This window comes from Myotis brandtii, unplaced genomic scaffold, assembly GCF_000412655.1.
Source record: "Myotis brandtii unplaced genomic scaffold, ASM41265v1 scaffold57, whole genome shotgun sequence".
NCBI classification, from domain to species: Eukaryota; Metazoa; Chordata; class Mammalia; order Chiroptera; family Vespertilionidae; genus Myotis; species Myotis brandtii.
In genome coordinates, this window is record NW_005370133.1 from 436212 (window position 1) to 456369 (window position 20158).

Consider the following 20158-nt stretch of genomic DNA (forward strand, 5'->3'; position numbering starts at 1 on the left):
CGGCGGAAACGACGCCCCTTTCGCTCGGGGGCGGGGTCAGCGCAGCCCCGCCCCCTCCGCCGGAGCAATTGCCATGTGGAGATAAAGGGTACACATTGGGGGAGCACAGAACACTGTGGAGTGGCTCCTGACCCAGGCCCTGAAGGAAGTGCTCCAGAGAGAGGGCCCAGACTGTGTGGTTAGAACACAGAATGAGGTGGTGACTATAGTAACAAGTTTGAGAAGGGACAGATGCTAAACCACAAAGTTCTTTACAAGACGTATTAAGAAGTTCAGGCTAAAACCCAAGGGCATTGGATTTTAATGCAAGGGAAACAGATGAAGAGCTTTAAACAGGTGACATGACCTACTGCAGTTTTGAAAGATCACTCTGGTGGCAATGTTGCAGATTGGATTGGAAAATGCAAAGATTAGCCCTGCTGGTGTGGCTCAGTGGTTGAGCAGCGACCTATGAAACAGATCACGGTTCGATTCTCGGTCAGGCCACATGCCTGGGTTGTGGGCTTGGTCCCCAGTGTGAGGTATGCAGGAGGGAACTGATCAATAATTCTCTCTCATCATTGATGTTTCTATCTCTCCCTCTCCCTCTCTCTAAGATTCAATAAAAAAAATTTTTTTTAAAATGTGGATGGGTTTGAGATGGAATATCATAATTTAAAGGGTGGACAAAGGAGATTAAGATGTAGCCAGAGGGGGTGGGGGGAAACCAGGTGTATGGTGTCATGCAAACCAAAATAAGAGTATCCCAAGAAAGGAGTACCAACAATGTTAAATACCCCTTCCAAGGTCAAGGAAGACAGGACTAAAAGTATTTATAATCAGGGAGGTCCTGGTGACCTTGGTAAAAGCGACCTCAGTGGCATGGTCACGAGTGAGGAGCAGGGCAGACGAATTGGGATACACGTGGGCCAAATTTGTGGTGGAAGCAGAGGTTACCTAAGCCTATTCATTAGGTCTGGGTGTGAGAATAGAGAATGCTTGCTGGAGTACTCAAGGACAAACGAGTTGCCAGATGGAGGCAGAGAAGGAAAATCTAGGGAGAGAAGGCCACATGCACATGAGCACTACATGTGCTGCATGTACTTCGGGGGCGTTAAACATACCTGTGTGACTTTGGGCAGTTCCTTCACCCATTTCCTCCTCAATAAAATGGGGATTATAATATTGACAGTATTTACGTCACACGATTGTTGATGAAGATCAAGGTGATTTATGTGGAATACTGGTACACATTAGGGACGCAGTCAGTGACCATTCACACTCCCCTCATTATAGCATCACAATGAAACAATACTTCCAGATTTTAAAAAAGGAATTTAATCTTTCTCTAGAAACAGTGCACTGATTTTACAAATGTCCACATTTGCTTTTTAGTTCACCAAGATGATGCCGGTACAGCTAGTGAGACGCAGCACACCACCCGTTGCCTCTGGAAGAGAGGCCAGACTGCAAAGGGGACTGAGGACAGAAGACAATGGAATTTGGAATAAGACAAAGAGAGCAGGGATGGTTAGTGTGACCCAACATTCTAACATGCCTGTTACATCAAACATCAGATATGGTAATTTGGGGACATGTGTGTGTGGGGGGGGGAGGGAGACAAACAGGGAAAATTCGTTTGGGTACAATGTGATGGAGTTTGCGAAACAGTACTTCACCCCCAAATTAACAACAGCTTGTATAGAACAAAATGCTATTTTAAAACACATGGTTTGTACAGGTATTTGTTTTCTCTTGTAATTTTTGTAAAAAAGTATCAAAACCTTCATGTCTTTAAATATATACATATACAGGTGGCTCTTTTAAAATTATTTTTTATAGCACAAAGTGTTTGCAAATACAGAGGGTTTCTGCTGACTCCTGACTATGCACATGGTGCATAGCCTGAATGAATAGGGATTCCTGATTTCTTTTATTGACTGGAAATTTGAAGCTGTAATTCCTCCACCTCTAAGTTCTCCATATCCTGAAAATCCCCAATACTCTAAAAATACCATGTAAAAAGACTCCAATACCTTATCTTCATGCATTGATGGGAAAGGAGATAATTTACTCTGAGCCGGTTAACTGCTAACCATTTCTATTCTGTGAAATGAGTGTATGGCTGACGTTAGGGAGTGAGGTGGGGAGGCTCACATTCCTGTGCCCTCTCCCCAGTTCCCACAAGCGCCAGACTGGACAGTTCTTGGGGTCCCCTCTGCAAACTCCACGTCTTCAAAACTCCCAGTTTTCTTTCTCTCTGTGGAAGAAATCTCAGAGGCTCTTGGCAACATGGAATGCTTCTGTGAAAATCCCACTGCCCTTATATTAGTTTTCATAGACCATATCACAAAACTTCAACTCGAATATATGAAAAACAGTCACTGTGTCTCTTTGGCCACCGGAAAGCTTGAGGCTCAAGACTGTCATGTCTCCAAGTGCTGGCAACACATCCTGATGAATTTCCCGTGCACTTGGTGCCTTGCACACAGTGAATGACCAAGGAATGTTTGCTTAATTAAATCAGAAGTTAAATAGGAGTATTCTATAAAGTGCTTATGTTGAACCTGTCTTTCCATCCAGCTCATTGCTTGCTACGTCCCCCTTGAGCTTTTTGCTCATTGTAATGAATTACATGCAGTTCATGAAAGTCCCCATGCCGTTTCATGCCTCTGTGTCTTAGTTGTGTTTCTTCTGCCTGAAGCAGCCTGACATCCCTACTTAGTTTTTAAGACTTAAGGTCACTTCTCCTGTGGTGGCTTTCTTGACCCCATTATCTCCTTCGGTAGAAATGACCACTTAGTATCATAACATTATTCTGAAAAGAATCTATTCTTTTTTTGTTTCCACGTCTTCCTCTACTGCCACTGTGAGTGCCACAGGGACAGAAAATGTTTGACTGACCTATACTTCTGCAGTGCCCAACACTTAGCTGATACCTAGCAAATGGGTTCATTGAATGCATATATTGCAATCGCCAAGAGAGAATTGGAGGGATCCACAGTGTTTATTGCCATAAATTTAAATCCAATCTCATCCTGAGGTTACAGGTTATCTCCATCTATTTTTAAAATAATCATGCCATCAAAAGTAAATAAATGACATTGTAGTTTTCCCTGTTTCTGGAAGGCCATTTCTGCCAGTGCCTTCATAATCCTGTTGGAAAGATAGGTGGCAGGTTTGGTTCAATGTTCAGGCAGTGCAAAGTAGTCAACTGGAGAAGAAAAGGGAGGAAAAGGACCGCAGCGTTTCTTTTAAATAGAGAACAATGGTCTGATACACCTTCTGCCCTCTTGGTGTTGTTTCTAAGCGTCCTCCAGCTCTACGTATAGTCCAATGACTCTCTGACCTGTTCCCGACTGTTGGTATATGACGGCATCAGGGCAAAAAGCAACAGAAATGCAACTAAACCTCAGAATGACGCTTAAAGCCTTCAGGGCTAGAGGATGGACTTGAGTCCTCGGATTTCATCTACGTTACTACCATCCAACACGTGAGTATTCCACAATTTGGTTTTTTGTAGGCTGCTCCCATAGCTGCCTCTTTCAAACTGCAGTTGCAGCATATTCAGAAAACATGGGTATCTCTGAGAAAGTTGTGTTTCATCTTCATTTTGAGATATCAGGCTGAATCATCCTGATCCCATTCATTATTTTTTCTGTGAAGGCCAGGATCTGACTGAAAGTTTAGATATTAGGCATTAGACACTATTATAATTTCCCCAGGAAATTCTATTTCTTTGGAGGCAGGTTACAGAAAAAGTTGCTTGTTTTTGTGTAAATTTCAATGACTTTTCACTTTCATAATTTTTCTCCAGTCAAAAATTATTTTACTTTTTATTCTTGAAAGAATAGTAGTAAGTGATTAAGCTCCATAGGAGTTGGCCGGATGTTTTTAAAATTCTATTTGGTAACAGTCATTCTAAGTCAATGCATCTTTCCCTCTTAATGGACGTTTCAGGACTATCAGCACATACATATCATGAGGAAATTGCTTGTTTTTTCAAAGCATAGTGCCCAGGCTCCAGAATACGGTTGTTTTCCCAGAATCTAGCAGATCATGAGTGACGGAGAGAAAGAAAGGTCCTAGGAACAGGGTGACAGAACTCCAGAATGTCTGTCTGGAAACTCAAAGGGTAGCAATGGGCGAGACATCCAAGGTTTACTGAGTTGGGGGCAACTTGGAAGTAGGGGAGAGGAATTTGCTTACATGGGCCAAGTTCCAGGTATGCTGAGGTTAGGTACATGTCCTCTGCCCCTACTGAAGCCAAACACGCTGTGTCACATCTTGTTCCTGGTTGTCCAGTGGGAGTACAGTGTGGAACAGCAGAGTTAAGAAAAGACCTTGGACGATAGAGCCAGCGGGGACTGAATTCCTTCTGGGACTATTGGATTATGTTTTTAATGGTAGACCCCACAAAGAGAGATGAACACTTCTCCCCGCCACCCCAAGGCCCAGGAGAGGCAAAGGAAGTGTCCATGGTGAAGCAAAGCTGTACATAGACCTAGAGTTCTTCCTTTTATTTACAAAGCAGTAAACCAAACTTCTGTGTGAACATATATCCAGTGTCCTATAATATTGCGGATGCCATTTCCCCCTCAAATAGGACTTTAGGTTTGTCCACCTTTACTGCCTTAAGCCCCACATTAGTTTCATCTATGCGAACACATGATGGCAACAAACCTAAGTATTACTCTTCCCCACCTAAAGGAAATGGGAGAGTAAGGAAGGGAGAGATGGAGATGTAACAAAACTTATTCCACCATCTTTATCCTCATCCATAGTGCATCCCAGGGGTTCTGTGCCTAAGCCAGTCCCTAGAGTAAACTTGGGCTGTTCTGGAAACATCTCCACTTAGCTCTCTATCAGTAAGGAATTCAACCTTAATGAATTCAACCCAAGTGTCCTGAAGGAAAATGAAGTTACTTGAAATGCTGAACTTTAAAACAGGAGTAGCCAAGGTTTAGGCATGTTCTCACCTGAGCTCACGAGGACTTCTGGCACCGTGTAAAGTCTGTACGCTGGCCTTAGCCACATAAGAGAAAGCCCAGGGGGGAGTCCCAGCAGCCACGGGTGAGCTGAAGGGCTTTTCCCGAGTCGGGTCCCAGGAATAGCCAGAGCTGGGGAGGTTCCGCCTCTGCCGCTACATGTTTGCACACACCATGGTGTCTGTTCTCTGAGCCAGAGTTCCAAAGGCTAATTCTCTGAAAACTCCAGATACCCTCTGTGGACTGGCTTAAAATATATCTATCGAACAACCGCCATAGGTGCGCCTCTTCTCTAGAGTTTTCTCTTGCACACACATGCAGACAAACACAATGCACACAGAGTCTGTGTGGTGGGCCAATCATACCAAAAATAAATACTCTCATGTCTCTAAATGATTTATAGAACTAATCTTATTTATGAAGTTTGTTAATAAATAATCTAAATTGGGGAGGGAGTTGAGGTGCTTATTTTTCTTTTCTTTTTTATGTTGATGGATAGCCACAAAGCATAATCATTTTATTTACAAAAAAAACCCCAAAACTCCAAAACCTAAAAAAGCCCCCCCGAAATCAAATATTCTCTCTGTAAATATAGTTTTTAAATGATGAGTAAGCTACTGTACCATCGGCCCCATTTGGTTATGTACATCATGTTAGTCACTCAGCAGTAGCCATTCCATGAAATCCTCATGGGTAGTGCAACCAGTTAAAAAGTGTATAAAACATTATACATATAAAAACTCTCACATCCTTTGGATGTTTGCAGTTCATCATAACTTTGTGGTTACCTTTCTGCAACATAAATTAAAATCATACACGCACACACAGACACGCACACACTCACACAGACCCATACAGAAATCCTTCCGTCCAGGCATACACCATCCAGAGAGTGTAGTGCATGGAACTGAATTCCGTGAGGCATGAAGGGAGTGGTCCCATCCTTAGGGCAGTCCATCATCTTCAAGGCTTAATGCCACTCGCTGGGGAGACACAAAGAAATCATTGTTAGAACCACAGGAATTATTTGCTGAGTCTGCCTAAGGGCCAGACATCCTATTACTAGTACTTTACAGGCATTGACTCACATAATCTCCAAGCTACCCCCACGAGACAGGTTTCTCATATTTATTTTACAGATGAGAAAATTGAGACTTAATGAGCTTAAACATCTGTCCTGGATCGCGTGGCAAGTGGGTGAACTAAAATTTGAACCCAAGTCTCTGTGAACCCAGAGCTTTAGCTTTTTCCATTATTCTGTTCTGCCTCTTTGTCAAGGGGGGCCGCAGAGAGCTAAACTCTCTCAAGCCTTTCTTATAGGATTTTAGGTTTGCATATGTTTTGGGTTCGTTTTGGCATATGTTTAACCTCCGGTCATCAGCTGCTTGGCTCTAGCATGTTAGTCACAGCTGGGAAGGCAATCTGCTGCACCCCTTCCAACTGATTACACAGAACTGGAAGGCAATGCAGGTCAATGAAACTCAGGACCTCTTTCCTTCACCCCTACTTTCTAGCCATTAGCTGCTAGACTTCCGTCTGTGACAAATGCCTGACCACTGGATGGTGAATCTACTAATCCCGGAGCCAGCCTATTCCGTTGTGGACAGTGGGCTTCAATGCTCTCCTATATTGACATGAAATCTGTTTCTTTATCTTCCCATGTTCCCTGATTCTCTCCTAGACTCAGATAGTTCTACACAGACAACACTTGAAATTTGCAGTGTTTGAGTTCCCTTCCTTTGGAATGTTTTCCTCTCTGGCTACATATCTAGCTTTCCCCCGCTGGTCCTGTTGTAATCCTGTTTCCCACTCATCCGTTTCCTGGATGCCCTCCTTTGGACAGACCCATGTTCCACTATCTTCTCTGAGCTATGTGAATTTGGGCTAACCATTCACCTCTCGGAGCCTTGGTTTCATCATCTGTCTGCCCTGCTCATCCTCATCATTTCTTCCACATGCCATTTCCTCAGTCTGTACCTACCCCATCGTTTCTCTTGGCGCCAATACCCGGCGTACAGGTGGCAGCCTTCCATGGCCAGAACGCCTTCTAGGCTCGGCTGCACCTGCCTGGGCTCACACCCTCACTCGTCAGCCCCTCGGACTCAGAGTGGCACTGCCCTACCTTGCACTTGACGACAGGCAGCTCGGAAAGAGGGTTCTTCGGGAGTTGGTGCAGCTGTGACCTTGGTTCTCCCGGCAAGACCAAAAGCTCCTTGAGGGCAGGGGCTGGGTCCTCCAGTTCTCTGGTCTCCCCAAGACAGGGCTCTGCCCACAGTGGGCGATCAAAGCTGCTGATTGCCTGACGGGGGGATGGACTGGATGACCTATGAGGTTGCACTCAGCCCCCTCACTGCTATACAACCATGGCACCTGCTTCCGCCACTTGGCAGTCCTTGCTCCCCCAACAAGCCACGCCCTGTTGTGCCTCAGCTTCTGCACGTGCTTCTTTCTGGAATGCCATTTTCCTCCTTCTCTACCTGGAAAACTATTACTCTTTCAGCTTATCTGTCACCTCCTCCGTGAGGTGCTCCCTGCCAAAGCCCCCAAACCGAATTAACAGCTCCCTGTTGATTTGTTCAACAAACATTCACTGGGAGCCACCTATGCTGCACGGGCATCAGGGAAACAGATTAGTCAGATCGTCCTACCCTCAAGGAGCTCACGGTCTAGGGCAGCGGTTCTCAACCTGTGGGTCATGACCCCTTTGGCAGTCGAACGACCCTTTTACAGGGGTCGCCTAAGACCATCCTGCATATCAGATATTTACATTACGATTCATAACAGTAGCAACATTACAGTTATGATGTAGCAACGAAAATAATTTTATGGTTGGGTCACAACATGAGGAACTGTATTTAAAGGGCCAGAAGGTTGAGAACCACTGGTCTAGGGGAAGACCAAAGAGTAAAAACACCAGTTGACCAGAGTGTGACATGCTACGATGGAGAGCGGCTGTGGGAGAACAGAGAAAGCCAGGGAAAGTTTCCTGGAAGAGGGACTCCTGAGCGTCCACCATGGCGTTTGGCACACAGCTGTGCAACAAGAAGTGAGATCTCTTACTCCCGCCCGCTCCTTGGGAGCAAGTGCATTCTCACTCGGCAGAAAGACAGGCACTTGGTGTCTTTACTTCCAGGAGAAGCCTGCTACCTACTACCCCAGCTACTTGCCCCAATATCTCCGTGTCCCCGGGGCCTAGAACAGTGCCTGGCACATGGCAGGTTCTTGATAAGTGTTTGAAGGAAAGGAGAGAGGGAGGGAGGGAGGGAGAGAGGAAGGAAGGAAAGGAGGAAGGAGGAAAGGAGAAGGGAGGAAGGGAGGAAGGGAGGAAGGGAGGAAGGGAGGAAGGGAGGAAGGGAGGAAGGGAGGAAGGGAGGAAGGGAGGAAGGGAGGAAGGGAGGAAGGGAGGAAGGGAGGAAGGGAGGAAGGGAGGAAGGGAGGGAGGGAGGGAGGGAGGGAGGGAGGACTTCTTCCAGCAAGGAACACTTACTGCAGGGTAGACATGGCCAATCTGAGCAGCCCTCCCGATGTGGAGCTCATCTTCATCCTCCTCCTCGGTTGTTTTCCTGTACACGGGGTTGTCAAAGTTCATGCTTTTGGTGTTCTTCCGCTTCCAGTTTCTCCAGATCAGGTAGCCGCTCATGCACAGGAGGGCTATCACCGCTGAAGAGAGAGACACGTTGCACTGACCTCCAGCCCGTTGCTTAGATGGCAGTTCTTCCCTTGCCACCCCTCTAACCCGACTGCCCTTGTGCCTTAGGCTCTGTTTCTGCTGCTTGGAAGCCCTCTCCCACGTCTTCTTTCATAACCACTCATCCTTCAAATCCAGCTCAAATGTGAAGTTTTGCTCAGCTTCTCAGCTAGATTCTGTTGCTCCCTTCCACGTGTTCCCAGGCCATGGTATCGTGCTTTACATTTATGTACCTCAACTAGGCCGAGCTCTCTGAGGGCAGGGCCTGTGTCTTCTTTCTCTCTCTATGCCCAGTGCCTTGCCCTGAGTAGGTGCTCGGTAACTCGTGCTGAGTGAATGAGTGAACTTCTTCACCACACCTTTGCCTGAATGCTGCTGCTTCCCTGGATTTCTCTAAGAAAACTGTTCTCCCGCCAAACTCGAGGGGCTCTGCAAGAAGAGGAGCATCTCTAGGAGACAGAGCAGGGAAACCCCGGCTCCGAGTTGGAATAAATCAGCATGTTAAGCGCACAGGAGGAAGTTCTCGAACAGAGCTGGGCAAAAATGGGTTCCAGCACAATATTTTTTTAAAATATATTTTATTGATTTTTTACAGAGCGGAAGGGAGAGGGATAGAGAGTTAGAAACATCGATGAGAGAGAAACATCGATCAGCTGCCTCCTGTACACTCCCCACTGGGCATGTGCCTGCAACCAAGGTACATACCCTTAACCGGAATCGAACCTGGGACCCTTCAGTCCGCAGGCCGACGTTCTATCCACTGAGCCATATCGGTCAGGGCTCCAGCATTATCTTTATGGATTAACAAGACGACTCTAAAGTTCATCGCAAAGGGAAATTAAATAAAAAATAGCTAGGAAACATGTAATATTTTCAACAATAAAGATTAAATTAAAAAATAGCTAGGAAAATGTTGTGAGAATCTACTAGATATTAAGACAGAGCACAAAGCTGTGCTTCTAGTATGTAGGAATAGACAGAACTGGTGGGTCCAGCATAATCTTTATGGATTAACAAGACGACCCTAAAGTTCATCGCAAAGAGAAATTAAATAAAAAATAGCTAGGAAACATATGTAATATTTCAACAATAAAGATTAAATTAAAAAATAGCTAGCTAGGAAAATGTTGTGAGAATAATAATGCCCTACTAGATATTAAGACAGAGCACAAAGTTGTGCTTCTAGTATGTAGGAATAGACAGAACTGGTGGGGAGAATAAAGCCTAGAAGCACATCACAGTCTGCACAGGCACGTAGTTTATAATAAAGGTGATCATTCAAGTCAGAAGGAAAAGACGAACTACTCGGTCATGGTCTTGGGAAAACCAGACAGGGATGTAGGAAAAATAAGTTAAATCTCTACCTCACACCAGACTCTAAAATAAGTTCCAAATGTATTAATATCTAAATACTAAAATATGTTTAAAGTAGCAGAAAAATATGTAGAGAGCTATTTTAATAATTTAGAGTGAGGCAAACCTTCCTAAGCAAGACCCAGAAATCATACACAAAAGATTAACATCTGATGCTTAAAATTTTTTAAATTTATGCATGGTAAAAGACACCATAAACAAATCTCAAATGGCATTATGGGAGAAAATATTTGTAACATGTTTAACATTCACTATGTATAAACATTTCTATAAATAAGAATAAGACAAAGAACCAACAGGAAAATAAAAAAAAGACCATGAATAGGCAATTCATTACGGATGAAATGTAAATGGCCAATAAGCTTATGGGATGGGAGAACATCAGGGAAAGACTATTCATCTTTCAGCCCTCAGTTTAGTGGGAGTTTAACATGTTGATTGTATCAGAGCAGGTTACTGTCAAGAAGATAGCACACATGTGCCTCCACACAGCACGGGATGCAGGAAAGGGGTGAATTTCTCTTCCACTAAGCGATGCTCAGAGTATTTTCCATCCGCCCCACACAATATGAGGCTCGAATAGCCTCACCACCATCCTTACTGCTGAACCCATTCAAGGCCAATTCAAATGCCATCTTCTCCAGAAGTGCCATCCCTCTCCTCCCCGGGCACCATGCCTCAGTTACAGCACATTTTTAATACCGCGTGTGTAACGACTCTTTTATGACTAAGTCTGATTAAGGACTGAAAGCTCTTAAAGTCTCTTTTTCTTCCTTGGATCCTTGACCCTTGGCACAGACCCTTGCTCGGTATAGAATTTTTTTAAAGCATTCACTCCCTAATTCACCACCATATTGGGGTTCCCAGGTTAAGTGGGCCAAGTCCTTGAGGTACTACTCATGGGCAATAAGAGATAAACCTATGAACGGACAGTCCCAACCCAAAGATCCCGCTAAGAGATGACACAGGTATGAGAGACAGGATGCACAGGATACTCCGTGATCACCGCGGTGGGAGGGAATGAATCAACCCCTGGGTTCTGTGTGAGATTTAACAAAATGTTATATATTCTGGCCATACTGAACTCCTACTTCCTGAACCAGGAACTTCATTCCTGGTTCAGCTCATGGTGTCTTCACTGCTTGGGTTGCTCTTGATCCTTCTTCACTTGGCTGACTCAGCTCACATATACTTTCCACTAGGAAACCTTCCCTGCCTGCTCCTCTTCTCTCCCAGTTCTAAGTTAAATGCTTCCTTGGCACTTCTCCTGAACCACATATGGCTTAATTATAGGACTTACCATGTCATAGTCAAATTATCTGTGTTAAGTGTGTCTCTCCAACAAGATTATAAACTCGGAGGGCAGGAACCATGTGTTAGCCACTTTCAACCACCTTCCCTCCCCTTATCAGAGTCTGGTACATTGTAGCTGCTCGCTCAATGTTTGTTGAAAACCAAACAGAAAGAAAGCAAGATGGCACGATTAAAGCAATGGCAAGCAGCTCTTCTCATTAATTCAATACATATTTTATTTCCGACCATGTGCCAGACACTGCTGGGAGCTGGGGAGAGGGGCGAGCATGAGAGGTGCCACCCCTGTCCCACGGAACCTGCAGTGCAGCTCCCATGGCTGGATGCAGAGTGTGAATGAGAGGGGAATGGGGGATGCATCTGGGTGGTTGCCTGGGGTTAGGTCCTAAAGGGCCTCGTGGTGCCAAACTAAGAAACCAAATTAAACCAGGACTGGGAGATGGGCAGGAAGGCTGCCAGGGCAGAAAAAGGTCAAGGGGCAGGTCAGCATGCTAAGCGCTCTGTCCTTCTAAGCGCTTGCTAAGCGCGCTTTTCCCCAGACCCCGGGCAAGGTCTCTCTTTTCTCCCAGTGACCTGGGGCCATACTCACCCATGGGCACAACGATCCCAATGACAGCAGCAGTGACCGTTGAGCCCGTCTTGCCGCCTTCGTTCCCGTCTGCAAAACACAAACATTTGCAGGATGGCGTCTCTCATTTCCAGTGCCCTTCGGCCCATCTGCACTATCATTCGTTTTGAAGACGTAATTGAAGTGGGACACAGTATCATGCAGTGGGATCAAGAGCACAGGCCCCTGGGTCAGACTTCGTGGGTTCAAGTCTAGCTCTACTACTCACTATTTGTGTGACCAAGGGCAAGTTATTATATATCATAAATATATTTCTTTGTCTTTAAAATGGGGATAATATTACCTACCTCCTAGGGATACTGTACAGACTAAATGAGATAATTCATGTAAAATGCTTACTTAGCACAGTGCCTGGCACAGCCTTGCCTAGTTCAAGGACGGCAGGGAGTGGGGGAGGGGTTGCTGTAAAGCCTAAATAAAATAGGGTGTAGAAAAGCACATTCTGAACCGAAAGTGCTTGGAAAGTGAGCTGTAGTTGGTAAGAAGGATGTTGCATCATCTTTTCCACTCTTACAGCCATCTTCGTTGTAACGTGTGTAATGCACTTTGTAGTTTGGAAGGCATTCCTCCCTCATGACGCCCTCTGAGCACGAAGAGAAGCTATCATCTGCTGTTGCTCCAAGAGAGATGATTGGCCCCTGACAGTGGCCCAGCCCAGGTGCCACCCTCTCAGTGTGTCTGTTTCTCCGAGCTGCTCAGAGGCTTCGCCAGGCTGAGGAACTGGAATTCACACACAGTCCACCTGCCTCTCACACCTGCAGGTACGTGCTCAGCTCTGCAACTCCAGCTTCTGCTGGGAGGACAGACCCAGCCAGCCAGGTGCTGCCGAGCGAGCGGCCGGGTTTCTGGGCCTCGCATGTACAGGAAAGTGTATCCTCTTAGATCACTCCCCTCAGCAGGTAACTCAATTAACAAGGCGTTTGCTGGTTGATGAGATAGAACTTTTCTGGCAGCGATAATTACTGCTCCTGATGATTTAATTAGTGGGGGAACTGAATGACTTTCATCCCGGGGTTTGGGAAGAGGCACAAGCAGACTAGTTGTGGATATTACTATCTGAGGAACCGACTGAGGGTGTTGAGAACTGAGACCAGAACTTTTGAAGTTTCCAAATCTAAGGGACACCCCCTCCTATACATGTCAGTACACGTGACACAGACACCTCCCAGAGCAGCAGAGGCTGTGTGTGTGAGCACTTCTATTACACTGTCTCCATTGCCTCTCATGCAATCTTGTGAAGCAGGTAGGAGAAGGGTTGTTATTATCCTACTTTGTAGGTGAGGAGACTGAGGCTCAGAGATGGGAAGTAGCTTCCTGTAAGACCCTCTGTAAGTTAGGGGCACCTAAGACTCCTAAATCACAGGTGCGCACTCCCCCCAGAGATACGCACTATTCAGCTCTGGTCTGACCTCCCCTTCCCACAGATGCCCCCGCCGTGGCTTCCCATATAATGAGAGAAGGCAGAAGTCATTTCCTCACAGTGCTGGGAGTGGTTGCTGGTTGCAGGGCTTGGGGTAGACGGGCCGATGCTGGAAGCCCTGGGAACACTGACTGAGCTTGGGGCTGCAGCTGCCAGGCGCGGCGTCTCTGTGCTGTGGTTCTGGTGGGTGGGGCTGTGGATGGCGGTCCCAGGCGCTCTCGCAGAGTCAGCTTCGGGCCTCACTGTGGTAGAGGCTAACGTCGTAGTTGAGGTAGATTGAGGAGCTGGAGGGAAAATGCCATGGAGGTCACTTGGACAGAGAATTTTATTGACTTAGTGCCTACACTATTGCCTCTATGGACTTTACCTATGAACTCTACTTATGAACGTATCCTCATGGCTCAGCTCAAGGGCCACTTCTGGGAAGCCGTCCCTAATCCCCCCGAATGGACTGTGATCTTCCCTTCAGCTGAACTCCAAGCACTGTGTCTGAGTTTATACTGCATGCTGGTTTGAGAAAGATGAGCTATTACAACAATGCTGAGAATTAGGTGTGGGCAAGACCACTGTCAAAGTCAGGGAGGAGGGAAAATCATGTAAACCTAGAAGGATTTTACACACATGCTGTTACACCCTTAGGGTTAAATTCTCACTCCACTTTAAACAATTGCATCTGGAAATCATAAATGATACAGTGGACATTTGCTCAAACCAAAGGCCTTGGGCTTGCACCAAGACTTGGGAATGAGTAGAAATTTATATGGTTGAAGTATGAACTATTAGTCCCAATCATGTCACAAAGGGCTCCTATGTAATATGTTAAGTTCTGGGCAAGAAACAGGCAAGCTCATAGCCACCTGCATATAAACAGTGATAACGCCAAGGGGATGAAGGTGGTTTTTTTTTAATTTATTGACTTTAGAGAGAGAGGAAGGGAGAGAGCGAGAGAGAAACACGGAGTTGTTGTTCCACATATTTATGCATTCAGTAGCTATTTCTTGTATGTGCCCTGACCAGAGATCGAACCCGCAACTTTGGCATATTGGGGTGATGCTCTAACCAACGGAGCTACCCAGCCAGGGCCAATCGAGGGTTCTTAATTTGAAGTCTTAAAGGGGTTCCTGAAAGTCCTGGGGGGAGTGAGAAGAGGAAAGCCTTGGAAGGACCCCGGGGACACCAGCATTGAAGGAAGGTGAAACAGAGGAGCCCGCGAAAGCCACAGGAAGCCAGAGCAGATGGAGGGAGCCCAGGAGCACACAGTGCCCAGGAGCCGGGGGAGGGAGTCAGCAGGAAGAGGTCTGGCATGGCCAGGCCACCCCTCCTGGCAGGTCCGCCTACCTCGGTAACACCTCTTCATGTCGGGGCCCAGCCACATGGTGTCGGGACAGGCACACGTGTACTTGGGAGAGTGGCTGGAGAGCTGAGGAGCAGGCAGGCACAGGTACTCGCAGCCGCCGCTGGGCTGGGCACTCAGCTCACAGGCATCTCCAGCTAGTGGTGGGGAGGGAGAGAGGAAGGCCTTTCCAGCACTGGACCTGGGGCTGACCCCACGCCTTTGCTCATCCTGACAACAGCTCTCGGAGGTGGGCATTAGGCCCCAGACTGACAGATAGAAGAAGCTATGCTGACATGGAGAATATATTTGTCAAGGCTGTACCTCTAGGAATTTGGGAGACAGATTTAAACTGAGGTCTGTTGGACTCCAAAGTCCAAGTTTTCCCCCTATGCCACCAGCCATTTCTCTTTCCTTTTTAAATTTCTAGATCTAGATCAGGCACCCACCTTATCTCCTTATCCCCTATGACTTTTCACCTCCACCCTGGCAGCCAGCCCCTCAGTTAGTTAGACTTAGGATACCCTAGAGATAGAGGAGGTGACAGCAGGTGGTAGGATTCCTGGCTTCTTTTCCAGCCAACCACCTGCATTACAATCTGGCCCCAGGATTCACTAGTTTATACTACTGTCAAACGGGTACATGTACTAAATGAGAAGCAGCATGCTCCTTGTGGCAGAGGAGTTCTGGAACCTGAGCTAACAATATTTTACCTCTGAGCCCCCGCTTCCTCAATTGTTAAATGAGAACAGGAACACCCACACTTTGTAGGATTGGCAAAAAGAGGGTGTTTGATAATTCTTTTTTTAATATATTTTATTGATTTTTTACAGAGAGGAACTGAGAGGGTTAGAGAGTTAGAAACATCGATGAGAGAGAAATATCAATTAGCTGCCTCCTGCACACCTCCTACTGGGGATGTGCCCGCAACCAAGGTACATGCCCTTGACCGGAATCGAACCTGGGACCTTTCAGTCCGCAGGCCGACGCTCTATCCACTGAGCCAAACCGGTTACAGCAGGGCACGTATATATTTATTTCTTTATGCCCAGGCTTATTTCACCAAGCGCCTGCTTGAGGCAAAAGGAAATAAAACATGTGACAGCTCAGCGCTCCACCAACCGGAGGGGTTGCTGCCATTAATCCTGGGGTGCTGAGCCAATACGTCGCCTGCGCCTAGCGGAGGGAGAGGCCGTGGGCAGGGGACCTGGGGCCAGGGAAGGCTCACCTCTTGGCTGCTTCAGCTCGTGGAAGATGACGATGTCATGCGGGTTATTGAGGTTCTCAGCCAGGACGGAGATTTCCAGGCCAGTGAGCCGATTTGCACTGAAAATGGCCTCGTTCTCCAGGTCTGTCCAGAACACCTTGTCCTGTGGGCACAAATGCAAAGGATGGGAGGCCTAGAGCCTAAACCCAGGACCTCAGTCTGAGGGTTCAGCCCCAGAGCCTGGTCATAAGAACTGCCCTGCCGTCTCCCGGAGCTCTCCTGTGGCCGCTGACCTGTGGCAAGTGCCCGGCTCCCTCTGAGAGTGTCATTGGGTGATTTTGTGCTTTGGCCTGGAGGCTGCTCGTTAGAGCTCAGCTAGGCCTGCTTCCTGGGTCTCTGTTAGTTGTTACCATTACTGGGGCCCAGGACCATGACTGGAGGGGATGTGTGAGCTACTGAGGACTAGTCCCTGCTGGGCTGCCTACAGCCTCTGGGCATAACACATATGGTGAATCCATACAAGCCTGGATGTGCATCCGTAGAGATGGCCACATGGACAGGAACAAACATGTAGCCTCATGCACAGAACTGGACACATACCCACATGCTCATCGACACACACAGAGGCACACTTGTACCTAAATAAGCACTTGTGTAAGTATTGGTATACATATTTACGTGCACAAGCACCAGCATATACAAGAACACATGCTTTCTTTTCTTTTCTTTTCTTTCTTTTCTTTTTTTTTTTTTAGCAAGAGAGGGAGAGAGGGAGGGAGGGACAGAGAGAGAAAGAGAGAGAGAACATTGATGTGAGAGAGATACATTGATCAATTGATTGCTTCCTTACTGGGGACTGAACCCGCAACCAAGGTATGTGCCCTGACTGGGAATTGAACCCACAATCCACAATCTTCCGGCGCACGGGACAATGCTCCAACCAACTGAGCCACACCGGCCAGGGCAAGGAATGCATGCTTTTAAATGTATTCATGTACACACATGCACATACATGTATTTTACACATGCGTGTCACAAATATGCACAAGCACATACATGTGTCCGAACACACCTGTCTTGAAGCAGGGGCTGGACTTCCCCATAAATTCAGAGCATTGCTGGGTGATGTCGCTCCAAGCAAATACTGCCAATGCCCACCACAGACCACTGTCCCTTTGCCTTCCCTCCCTCGGTGGCAGAGTTAGTTTTGGGGCAGAAGCAGATGTGTGAGACCTTGATTGGTTCTTGCTTCTTTGTTCCCCGAGGAGAAAGGTTATTAGGGTCAGAACAAAGGAAGGTCTTAACTCTCACCCTCCTGGGAGCTTCGTGGACTGGGATAATGTTTGATTCACTTCTATGACCCCAAGGTCCAGAAAAGGTCAGTAAAAGTATGTTGAGTTGAACAGTATCTTTCAGGCCATTTCCAACAATAAACGATTGTAAGGAAATACAGATTCCTTTTCCCCTCCCTCCCTCCCACCCTCCTTCCCCCCTCTGTCCCTCCCATAATTGGGTACCTTCTGTCTATGTGGGCTCAGTGCTGGGTGCTGGGAGTTCCCAGAGAGAACACATGTGGTCTAGCAACTTACCTCTGCGCTTGCTCTGAGAGCGGCCTTGGGAAGGGAGCACAGGAAAGGCAGCCTTTGCACGGAGGCCGCTCACAAAGACACAAACACACCGGTTGGCTCCCCTGTCCCTTGTTTCTATCTGGACAGCCCTCAGGGAGCCACCCCATCTGAGCAAACTTTCTCTGGGCTTCGGTTTCCTATGGGCCATGCCTCCCTCACAGCGCTCACCTCAAACACAGCCACCCCAAAAGGGTGGCCCAGGAAGTGGGGGGAGGAAATCAGCATCTTTCTGTGGCCGCCGCTGAAGTCAATGCTGGACAGCTGGTGCAGCTTGGAGTCGACCCAGTATAAGCGCTGGCTCAGCAGATCTTGGGGAGGAGAAAGGGGACGGGGGATCAGGCCACCAGCCTGGGACCACAGCCTGCGTCTCTGCTCTTCGGTGCCCCCTCCCTGCCCACATCTCTAGGCCAGGCCTCCAACGGAGGCTGTCCCGGGGCAGCCATCAGGACTCACGGGCCCTGGCACCGCGAGGGATGCAGGAACAAGACCCGTGGGCCTTGGTCAGGGCCAGGTGCTAGCACAGCCCCCATCTGAGGGCAGGGCTCACCCAGGGTGATTCCGTTGGGCCACTCAATATCGTCTGACACCAGTGTGTGCCGGTCCGCACCGTTGAGCCCAGACTTCTCAATCTTGGCCTGGTACCCCCAGTCAGACCAATACATGAACCTGAAAGAGAGAAGAACCCACAGGGCTTCTTGTCAGGGACGTGGCTGGGTGGTCTGGATCACAAGGGCCCGACGACTCGCTGAATGCTGAAGATGGCACGTAGTAAGGGCTGGGAAGACCTGAAATCCATGGGAATCATCAAGCTTGGCGTTAGCAGGTGCTTTAGCCTTCACCTCACCTGAGTGCGGGAAGCCTGTGCTCCCCGAGTGTCCCCCTGCCTCTGCTGGGTGGCCTGGAAGCCATCTCTTCCTTCCGGCGCTTCAGCCAGAGCCCTGCGTGCCAGTGTGGGAGGGCCCTTGCCCACCCTCTCGTACTATTCTGGTCCACAGAGGATAAAGTGGATGACTACCAGGGCCACACAGCTAGACTGCCCAGGGCTTCTCTCTCTCTTTCCTGAACGTGTACTGAGGACTTCCCATGTGCCAGGCACGGGGCTGAGTGGTTGGTTTCACCTCATGTACCTACATCAGGACTATGGACGAAGTCAAAGGGAGAAAATCCTTTCTAATGGGCAGAACTGTCCGCAGATGAGAAGGGGACGGGGAATGATGAGCCCGCCTCTGGGAGTGTGTGAGCAGCCGCCAGAGGCCCACCTGCAGCGTGAGGACAGGCTCCCTGCCCGGGAGCGTCTACAGGCAATTCCCAGGCCCTGCTCTGTTCTGAGACGCTCTGTCGCTGATTCTATGATAGGATGAATGAGCAGTAGAGTCCTGGAGACTGAGGGGCCTGCGCGGACTTTCCTCCCGTGGGCTGTGTCTAAGGCTCTCCGAAGCCCTCAAGATAGCCCTGATGACAGATGCATGGGGACTGAGTGACTGTGGCCTCCGGTGGGAGAGCAGGAAGCCCCAGGTGAGGACACTCACCCTCGCAGGGGGTCGACGGCGATGGCCCGGGGCTCACTGAGGTCGTGGCTGAAGAGAGTGCGTCGGCGGCTGCCATCGACTGTGGCCACCGAGATGGTCTTGTTGCCCGAGTCGGTCCAGTAGATGTGCTTGTGGACCCAGTCCACCGCCAGGCCCTCTGGAGAGTGTAGCTGCTCGTCGATGAGGACCTCCTGCTCTGCCGGGTCGCTGGCCTTGTCCATGTACGCGCTAGGAGCAACCAGAGCTGGCCGTGGGGCAGGTGCTCTACCCACACGTCCCCCGGAGCTGCCTGTGCGCCCTTCTCCCCCCTCTCCCCCCTCTGGGTGCTGGCAGTGGATTTCAGAGGAGCTCAGCTAATTTCTACTCAATGCATTCCCTGGGCCACCGGGGTAAGCGTATAGGCTTGAATCAGCCACAGCCTCCAGCCCGGAGAAGTTCATTTCAGTGGGGGACAGAAATCGACAGCCAGACCATCACAGTGCAATGTGATTCCATAAACCACCCGGGGCTGTGGCAGCAGAGAAACGGAGGCTGCATCATCCTGGGGGTTGCAGAAGGCTTTGTAGTTGAGTCCTGACGGACCGTGCTTTAGGAGCACAGAGAACAGCATGCAAACGCCCAGGGGTGTGTCCTGGAACGCTGAGTGGAGGTGGAGCTGGGTAGTGGGCTATGAGACGGGAGGCAGGTGGGAAGGGGCCACATCCGGTGGAGGTGGAGCTGGGTAGTGGGCTATGAGACGGGAGGCAGGTGGGCTCTGCACGCCCCCGAGGAGTGGGATTTTCTCACGGAGCCCGTAACTGAACAGGTCCGACGGGATGTGAGGTCACCGTGGCACCTGTGGGCTATGAGGGGGATTGGAAAGGGCGGAATGAAGGCAGGGAGACTGGAGGGGGCTGTTTACTGTGTCCAGGTGAGAGAGAAAGAGGGCCTGCGGGAGGCTGTGCGGTGAGAATGGAGAGAAGGGGCTGGAAACACAGTAGACGCCCAGGAGGCAATATTAACAGGACTTTCCGTCTCCCAAATGCTGTTCCTCCCAAGGGGTTCTCCTCCCCCATAACCTCTCTCTGGGAGGT

The 20158-nt window shown here is 48.5% G+C and overlaps 1 protein-coding gene across 1 annotated transcript in view; it reads right to left on the minus strand.

The window, feature by feature from the left end:
• Positions 1–1294: 1294 nt before the first annotated feature.
• The window catches only part of LRP8 (low density lipoprotein receptor-related protein 8, apolipoprotein e receptor), a 73818-nt gene continuing 54954 nt past the window's right edge, over positions 1295–20158 (minus strand). The window contains exons 10-19 of the mRNA XM_005878680.2: positions 19086–19313; positions 18104–18222; positions 17725–17864; positions 15950–16091; positions 14727–14879; positions 13448–13672; positions 11930–11998; positions 8455–8627; positions 7090–7266; positions 1295–5950 (exon numbers count right to left, since the gene is read on the minus strand). Of these exons, the coding sequence (XP_005878742.1) occupies positions 5912–5950; positions 7090–7266; positions 8455–8627; positions 11930–11998; positions 13448–13672; positions 14727–14879; positions 15950–16091; positions 17725–17864; positions 18104–18222; positions 19086–19313 (1465 nt within the window). The 3' untranslated portion in view covers positions 1295–5911. The remainder of the gene's footprint in view (positions 5951–7089; positions 7267–8454; positions 8628–11929; positions 11999–13447; positions 13673–14726; positions 14880–15949; positions 16092–17724; positions 17865–18103; positions 18223–19085; positions 19314–20158) is intronic.